The 8,749-nt window shown below is 53.3% G+C and overlaps 1 protein-coding gene across 1 annotated transcript in view; it reads left to right on the top strand.

Moving 5' to 3' along the window:
• LGI3 (leucine-rich repeat LGI family, member 3) overlaps positions 1-5,876 on the top strand; it is an 8,226-nt gene extending 2,350 nt beyond the window's left edge. The window contains exons 4-8 of the mRNA XM_010845462.1: positions 318-389; positions 494-565; positions 1,819-1,988; positions 2,121-2,285; positions 3,187-5,876. Of these exons, the coding sequence (XP_010843764.1) occupies positions 318-389; positions 494-565; positions 1,819-1,988; positions 2,121-2,285; positions 3,187-4,004 (1,297 nt within the window). The 3' untranslated portion in view covers positions 4,005-5,876. The remainder of the gene's footprint in view (positions 1-317; positions 390-493; positions 566-1,818; positions 1,989-2,120; positions 2,286-3,186) is intronic.
• The last annotated feature ends 2,873 nt before the right edge of the window (positions 5,877-8,749 follow it).

Genomic DNA, 8,749 nt, shown 5'->3' with positions numbered 1-8,749 from the left:
GTGCGTGGGAAGGAAAGGGGAATTGGGAGGAGGGCTGAGAACAGAGATGGAGAGGGGAGGGCTGGGGGTGAGGTGGGAAGAGAGCCCTTGAATCCTCTGACTGAAGGGCCCGAGCAGAAGGTCGTTTCATCCATCCCTCTGCGTAAACCATCCCACCTGAATGCCTGTCACCACAGGCTTCATGTCCAGATTCAGAATGAAAGCCTGCGTTAGGGTCATGGGATGGAATCTAGAAGGGCCATAGGGAAGCAGCTGGGGTTGGGGGAAGTGGTCTGGGATGCTGAATGGCAGCTGAAATAAGTTCTTGTTTTCTCCAGCTTCATTGAGAACAATGACATCTGGGCATTATCCAAGTTTACCTTCCGAGGACTCAAGTCTTTGACACACCTGTGAGTACATCACGCTCATACACTGGCCCAAAGCCCCCTGTCTCCTGTGGCCTTTGGCCTTGGGCATGACCTTCAGGTAGGTGACCCAGAGGTCTCTCTTTCAGCTCACTGGCCAACAATAACCTGCAGACACTGCCTAGAGACATCTTTCGGCCCCTGGACATCCTGAGTGACTTGTAAGGCCTGAGTCCTACTTTTTGTTGACAATGGCACAAAGGGGCGTGGCCCTGGAGGGAGCAGTGTGGGAGCCAGAATTGGAAGACCATAAGGTCTTGACAGGCTGGGAGGGTTTAGGTTTGGGCGGGGGAGAAGGCTAGGTTGATTTATACAGAGATTGGTAGCCTTTCAAGTTGAGGTTCTTCAAGGCATTTGTGGACCCTCTTAAAATGCATGCAAGACATTATGTGTATATTTTTTCCAATTTGGTAAGTATTTTATTTTTTAATCTATTTTTAAATGGAGGATAATTTCTTTAAAACGTTGTGTTGGTTTCTGCTGTACAGCAATGCAAATCAGCTCTGTGCATGCCAAGTTGCTTCAGTCGTGTCTGACTCTTTGCCACCCTATGAATTGTAGCCCACCATGCTCCTCTGTCCATAGGATTCTCCGGGCAAGAATGCTGGAGTGGGTTGCCATGCCCTCCTCCAGTGTATCTTCCCCACCCAGGGATCAAACCCTCATCTCTTACGTCTTCTGCATAGGCAGAGGGGTTTTTTACCACTAGCGCCCCCTGGGAAACCAATCAGTATACGTATGTCTTCTCCGTCTTGGGACTTCCCTGGTGGCTCAGACGGTAAAGTGTCTGCCTGCAATGTGGGAGACCAGGGTTCGATTCCTGGGTTGGGAAGATCCCCTGGAGAAGGAAATGGCAATCCGCTCCAGCACTCTTGCCTGGAAAATCCCATGGACGGAAGAGCCTGATAGGCTACAGTCCATGGGGTTGCAAAGAGTCGGACACGACTGAGCGACCTCACTTCACTTCACCTCTCCGTCTTGAGCCTCCCTCCTACGATGTACTTTTTGAATATGTGCTTTTAGAACATATGTTTGATTTGAATCCGGTTTAAGTCCAGTAGCATAGCCACAGTCATTGATCAGTATTTCTACAAGAAAACAAAAGCCCCAGACTGAGGAAGGTTTGGAGGAACGGGGATGAAACAGATAGATGTGGAAGTCTTACACAGGAAAAGGCACCTGGCCAAGGAGGCAAGTAGGGGCTGAAACTCAGCCTGTACTCTCCTGGTCAAGCACGTGTCTGCAGGGCTGAGCCCACCCTGTGGGGGACCATTCTCTGACCGGCACAAAGATGCCACGTGAGCAACCAGCAGCAGCCTTGCCAACATCTACTGAAAACCTAGAGGGCCTGGGTGGGCAGAGCAGCTGAGAGCCTGCCCCTCTCTGTGCCTCCTCCATCACCCTCACGATCCAGGGACCTGCGGGGCAACTCGCTCAATTGTGACTGCAAGGTGAAGTGGCTGGTGGAGTGGCTGGCACACACCAACACCACGGTGGCGCCCATCTACTGCGCCAGCCCACCCCGTTTCCAAGAGCACAAGGTGCAGGATCTACCGCTGCGTGAGTTCGACTGCATCACCACAGGTAGGAGATGCCCCACCTTGGCCATCAGGCTGGGTCTCCCCTGGGATGCTCCCTGTGCCCTGCCTTGCCAGTCGAGTAGCCCTAACCCTTCTCCCTAACCTAACCCTAACCCCTAATCCCTCATCCCTGCAGATTTCGTGTTGTACCAGACGCTGTCCTTCCCAGCAGTGTCAGCCGAGCCCTTCCTCTACTCCAGCGATCTCTATCTGGCTCTGGCCCAGCCAGGAGCCAGCGCTTGCACCATCCTCAAGTGGGACTACGTTGAAAGGCAGCTTCGAGACTATGATAGAATCCCAGGTATCTAGGCCTGGCCTGGCAGTGGTGGCCCTGAGGGTGGGGTGGGCTCTGTTGTTTCTCTTCCTTGAGTTCCTACAGGTAGAAGGATAGATGAGACATGGTCTCTGTCCACAAGAGGAACTTTTCTAGTTTTTAGCGAGGGGGGAGGTTGATACATACACAGATAACATTCACGTAATACATAGGTGCCAGGAGGAAGATATGACCACAATGCTCTGGGGGCCAAAGGAGAGGCCTACCCTGGGCAATCAGGAAAGGTTTCCTGATAGAGGGGATGCCTAAGCTGAATCATATATATATATATATATATATATATTTACTTATTTATTTATATTTAAATTTTGGCTGTGCTGGGTCTTCGTTGCTGCATGGGCTTCTCATTGCAGCGGCTTCTCTTACTGTGGAGCACAGACTCTAGAGCACGCAGACTTTAGCAGGTGTGGCCCGGATGGGGTCAGCACGGGTAGGCTCAGTAGTTGCGGCTCCCAGGCTCTAGAGCACAGTCTTAATAGCTGTGGTGCAGTGGGTTAGTTGCTCCAAAGCCTGTGGGATCTTCCTGGATTAAAGATAGAACCTGTGTCTCCTGCATTGGCAGGTGATTCTTTACCACTGAGCCTTTGTACACAATAAACTGACATGATGGTTATTCAGTTGGTCAATATCTAGCAACACCTATTTTGTGCTCAGTGTAAGCTTATATTGGAACTCTGGAGTCAAAGGCAAAGGGAGGGTGATGGTGAGATGGATTCTTAGCTGTGAGACAATTAGAAAGCATTGAGCACACAATGGACATTCAGCAGGGAGAGAATGCTGTAGCAGAGAGCCTTATTCGGAGGGCCCAACCCTCTTTTCTGAGGGTGTGGCGTGGGGGGCCCCTAACACCACTCCCCTCCACCCGCAGCCCCCTCTGCAGTGCACTGCAAGCCAATGGTGGTGGACAGCCAGCTGTATGTGGTGGTGGCCCAGCTGTTTGGGGGCTCTTACATTTACCACTGGGACCCCAACACCACGCGCTTCACCAAGCTGCAGGACATTGACCCTCAGCGTGTGCGCAAGCCCAACGACCTTGAGGCCTTCCGCATCGATGGCGACTGGTACTTCCGCTGTGGCCGACAGCTCCAAGGCGGGTGCCCCAGCCTCTACCGCTGGCATCAGAACGGCTTCTACTCCCACCAGGCCCTGCACCCCTGGCACCGTGACACCGACCTGGAATTCGTGGATGGTGAGGGAAAGCCACGTCTGATCGTGTCCAGCAGTTCGCAGGCTCCCGTCATCTATCAGTGGAGTCGCACCCAGAAGCAGTTTGTGGCTCAGGGTGAGGTGACCCAGGTGCCTGATGCCCAGGCAGTGAAACACTTCCGTGCAGGCCGAGATAGCTACCTGTGCCTCAGCCGTTACATTGGTGACTCCAAGATCCTGCGCTGGGAGGGTGCCCGCTTCTCCGAGGTGCAGGCCCTGCCCTCCCGGGGCTCGCTGGCCCTGCAACCCTTCCTGGTGGGCGGCCGCCGCTACCTGGCACTAGGCAGCGACTTCTCCTTCACGCAGATCTACCAGTGGGATGAGGGACGGCAGAAGTTTGTGCGGTTCCAAGAGCTGGCAGTGCAGGCCCCCCGGGCTTTCTGCTACATGCCAGCTGGGGATGCCCAGCTGCTCCTGGCGCCCAGCTTCAAGGGACAGACTCTGGTGTACCGACATGTGGTGGTGGACCTCAGTGCCTAGGGGGCTTTGGGGGCCTCGGGGTTCCTCGGGCAACACTGGAGGCTGGGTGGGAGCCTCCAGGTGAGCCACATATGCGCTTGTGGGAAGACACACACAGCCCATCCATGACACGTGCTCTCACGTGTACACACCCCATTGAGCACGGGCCGCACCATGAACTATAGCCCAGGGATGCCCCTTCATCTTCACTGGAATCAGCATGAAGACTTGTGTACGCACCTGGCAACCCAGCGCCCAGTGCCCTCCCACGTATGGACGCCTGTTGACCCCGCCCGCAGTCGCCCTCGCTCTGCTGCCTTCCACGTGCTCTGGCCTGGGGAGGTGTCCTGGGAGGGAGGGAGGGAGGCTGAACTGCTCCCTCCTGCTCTTTGGCTTATCCTTCGGACCCTCTGGTCTTTCCTGTTGGTGCTCCAGTTGTCTGTTTACCTGCTCATGCTCCGCATTGCAGCCCGTGGCCACATCCTTCCTGCTGCCGGGCACACTCTCCCACGCCACGCGCCCTCCGCAGGCACATGTGGACTTGGACAGCCTTCTTCAGTGACATGCACACACATCTGTCTACACGCCCATCTCTGTGTGTACATGTACAGCTTCAGTGCTGCCTGAAGGGGGTCTCCTCTGTGACCTTGCCTCTCTTCCTGGAGGGGCTCATAGTACCGGTCCTCCTCCACTCACCCCCTGGTGTGCCCACCCCATGGCTGATAATGATGGGAATGGTGGTACCAGCCTCTGGGTACCAGCCAGACTTCCTGGGGGGCAAAACCCCTCCGCCTGAAGCAATAACAACAACAGCTGACCCTGACTTCTTCCCAGCGCTGTCTCTGTTCCCACTGGAGTTTCCTTCTCTCACCCTGAATCTGGTTCACTGGGGGACAGGAGACCACCCAGGTAAAGGCCTTCTGCTTTTCTTTCCTGTAGCTGCCCCTGCCTCTGACCACCCTCTGGGTTCAGCCCTACCTTTGGGACATGGACCCTGTGCTGTATGGGCTCCTTGAGTGTGTCCAAGGGCTGGCCAAGCACCTGAGGTATCTGGGCAGGTGCCAGGAGTGGAGAGCACCCTGGGGGCCCTGGCACCCTCTGAACCACAGAGACACACCCCAAAAGCACTGCCTTTCAGTGCAAGCTGAGTCTTGGAGTGGGGAGAGAGGGAAGGAGGGTCCAGAGGAAGCGGCTCCTGACAGCCAAGCTTCTGCTGCCCTCTGCTGTACACCGGGAATAGAAGGCTCTGAGATGCAGAACTGGTGGGGGAGGCACAGGGTGGGGAGGCTCTTCCCTGTGCCCAGATGGTGTGAGGGCCCCCAGGTAGCAAGATGCCCAGAGGCACTTGGGGGCAATGATCTGATTCACTTGTTTCAAATAAAAATCCCACCCCACTGACGGCTCTTAGGTATCAATGATGATGATCTGCAGCTCCTATTTCCTTAAGAACAAAGCTGTGTTTTCTGTCTCTGATGCTTAGAGGGGGCCAGCATCAGATGTCAGACCCCCTTCCTCCCTGCTCCCCTCCCTCTAAGGAAGGAGTAAGCATCCCAGGGTCAGCTGGTGCTGGGGTCAGGAGTTCACGCTGATGACACTCAGCTGCTGGGCCAGTATGACTAGTCTCGATCACCTGGGGCTGACTCACGGCCAAGTGTTCCTTCCTGGAGATCACAGTCTTGGGGCCCATTGTCTGTCCCTCGGTCAGGTCAAGTCCAACCAATAGGGCTAAGGACCAGCTCAGTGGTTGGTCTCCTCTCCATCCCCCTCTGCTGGACAAACATGCGTCATGGCTGCCACCCTCAGACCTGGTGTGAGATTTCAAGCAAGTGGACTGATTTCCCCCAGCTGAGCATCTCTTTCTGTAAAGTAGATAATAAAACCTACTTTGCCTGATCCTGATTGTGCCACTTACTAGTTGGGAGGTCTCAAGCATGTTCCTTCACCTATCTGAATCTCAGTTTCCTCATCTAAAAAATGTGGCTAACCATGCTACCTACCTGACAGGGTTAGTGTGAGATTTGAATGCATTAGATTTATAATATGTTGATGTATGTATGGAAACAGTGACATTTTATTTTCTTGGGCTCCAAAATCACTGTGGATGGTGACTCCAGCCATGAAATTAGAAGATGCTTGTTCCTTGGAAGGAAAGCTATGACAAACCGAGACAGCATATTAAAAAGCAGAGCCATCACTTTGCCGACAAAGGTCCATATAGTCAAAACGATGGTTTTTCCAGTAGTCTTGTACCGATGTGAGAGTTGGACCATAAAGAAAGTTAAGCAACAAAGAATTGATGCTTTTGAATTGTGGTGCTGGAGAAGACTCTAGAGAGTCCCTTGGGCAGCAAGGAGATCAAACCAGTCAATCCTAAAGGAAATCAACCCTGAATATTCATTGAAAGGACTGATGCTGAAGCTAAAGCTCCAATACTTTGGCCACCTGATGTGAAGAGCCAACTCATTGGAAAAGACCCTGATGCTGGGAAAGATCAAAGGCAAACGGAGAAGAGGGTGGCAGAGGATGAGATGGTTGGATTGCATCAGTGACTCAATGGATATGAGTTTGAGCAAACTCTGGGAGATGGTGAAGGACAGAGAAGCCTGGCATGCTGCAGTCTATGGGGCTGCAAAGAGTCAGACACAACTGAGCTACTGAACAACAACAATGTGTGTATGACACTTAGAATCGTGTGTCTGGCACAAAGCTAAGACTTTTTTGGTTGTAGGACTCTATGAGATACCCAAGTGTCTCACAGAAGACTGTTTAATGGCAGGGAGAAGGCTGATCTTTGAGGAGACCTGCTTTCTATGGATTAGGATTCTACCCATCTTCAGTCTCAGAGCCCCTGTTGTTGTTTAGTCACTAGGTCATGCCCGACTCTTTGTGACCCCATGGACTGCAGCACGCCAGGCTTCCCTGTCCTTCTCTATCTTCACAGAGCCCCTGTACCCTACATCTTACCGTTAGCCTCAGATGCCCACTTCTCACAACAGGGAACCTCATAGATGATATGTCTGGGTTTCCACCTTCTGAAACCACATTCACGTGCTCTTGGCTTAGCAGGTACCTCTCGGGTCCCCCAGCCACACTGTCCTGGGAATGCCTGTCCTACTTTTTCAAATGGGGTCTTATCCTGTGCCAGGGGAGAGGTTGCCAGGGAAAGTGGGTTGAGTCTTCTAGACATGTTGGCATTTTGTCACCCAGTAGAAAGATAAACCAGAGAAGGCAATGGCAACCCACTCTAGTACTCTTGCCTGAAAAATCCCATGGATGGAGGGGCCTGGTGGGCTGCAGTCCATGGGGTCGCTAGGAGTCGGACACGACTGAGCGACTTCACTTTCACTTTTCACTTTCATGCATTGGAGAAGGAAATGGCAACCCACTCCAGTGTTCTTGCCTGGAGAATCCCAGGGATGGGGGAGCCTGGTGGGCTGCCATCTATGGGGTCGCACAGAGTCAGACACGACTGAAGCGACTTAGCAGCAGCAGCAGTAGTAGCAGAAAGATAAACATCACTCTGACTGTCACTCCCCACCCCCCACCAGGGCACCTCCTGGGGATGAGAGACACTCTCCCTCCTGAATGACCAGCTTTTTGCACAAGGCAGGGCTGGAACCCACCATATGCCTGCATGGTCACCTGCCAAGGGCAGGTCATCTGTATGTCCAGAGAGCTGCTTAGCAACCTAGTGTAACTGGGTGACTGTGTCAACAGCTCAGGACCAAAGGGCGTGAGAGGCAGAGTCCACTCACTCTGCCAAAGCCCAGGAGGGTAACCCCCCTCAGCTGTCAGCCTTACACCCCTCCCTGCTGAGCTCTGCTTTCAGCCACAGACCTCTGGCATATTGTCTCTTACATTTTCCTAGCACAGTCATTGGGACCAAGAGTCTCCCTTTGAGAGATGGTCCCAGTTGGGTTGGCTTAGAGTGGGCACGGGGGAGCTCCTCTCCAGTGAATGGGGGTAAAGCGAGGCCTGTGATGCTGAGGTCAGGTGACTCTGGAAGGCATCGAGGGTAGGGGAGGAGAGGCAGATCTGCAGCAAGTACTGAAGGCTGCTGGAGGTTCACATGCACATAGTCAGCCCAGGCAGCTTTATTTCCAGAAGAATCAATGTCCTTTCCTTTTTGTGCACTTCCCCAACCTGCTCCTCCTGGCTGTCCAGAGGATCAATCACATCCTTCTACCCCAAGAAGACAAGGATATTTTTCACCTTTGTTACAATGTTGCATGGCGGTCAGGACCTTCTTGCCATCACCTTAGCCCTGGATGGTTCTTGTTCCTCCAGTCTGGGTGGGAGCTCCAAACAATGTGAGCAGGTGGGGGCGGAGAGAAGGAGGCATCAGGGCCTTGGGGGTAGTTTCTCCTGTGGGCCAGTTTCACTGCAAGCTCTCCTACTCAACAGTACCAATAAAACTGATGATTATAATTATGACTGTATAATCACTGAGTGTTTATTTATTCCCAAGAAGCCTCCTTTCCCTGGCCTCCATCATTAGCTACTCCATCCTTCTGATAGATGGTGAGGGTTGACTATGGCTGTAACAAAAAGTAGTAACTGCCCAAGCTTCCTGCCCCCACAGCTCTGGGCAGCTCCGCTGTCACCCTCACTTTAGCTCTGTGAGGCAGTGAAGAGGCCGTGCTGGGTCGGGGGTGGGTGACGTGCTCCCCATGTCCAGGAGGAGGAATGGGGCACCTAGCAGAAGAGGTACCAAGAATGTAACCCCACCAGCAACGCTGTAGAAGCAGCAAAGATTGCCTTTTGTT

This window comes from Bison bison, unplaced genomic scaffold (genome assembly GCF_000754665.1).
Source record: "Bison bison bison isolate TAMUID 2011002044 unplaced genomic scaffold, Bison_UMD1.0 scf7180017864217, whole genome shotgun sequence".
NCBI lineage: Eukaryota > Metazoa > Chordata > Mammalia > Artiodactyla > Bovidae > Bison > Bison bison.
This window is presented reverse-complemented; position numbering and strand designations above follow the sequence as displayed.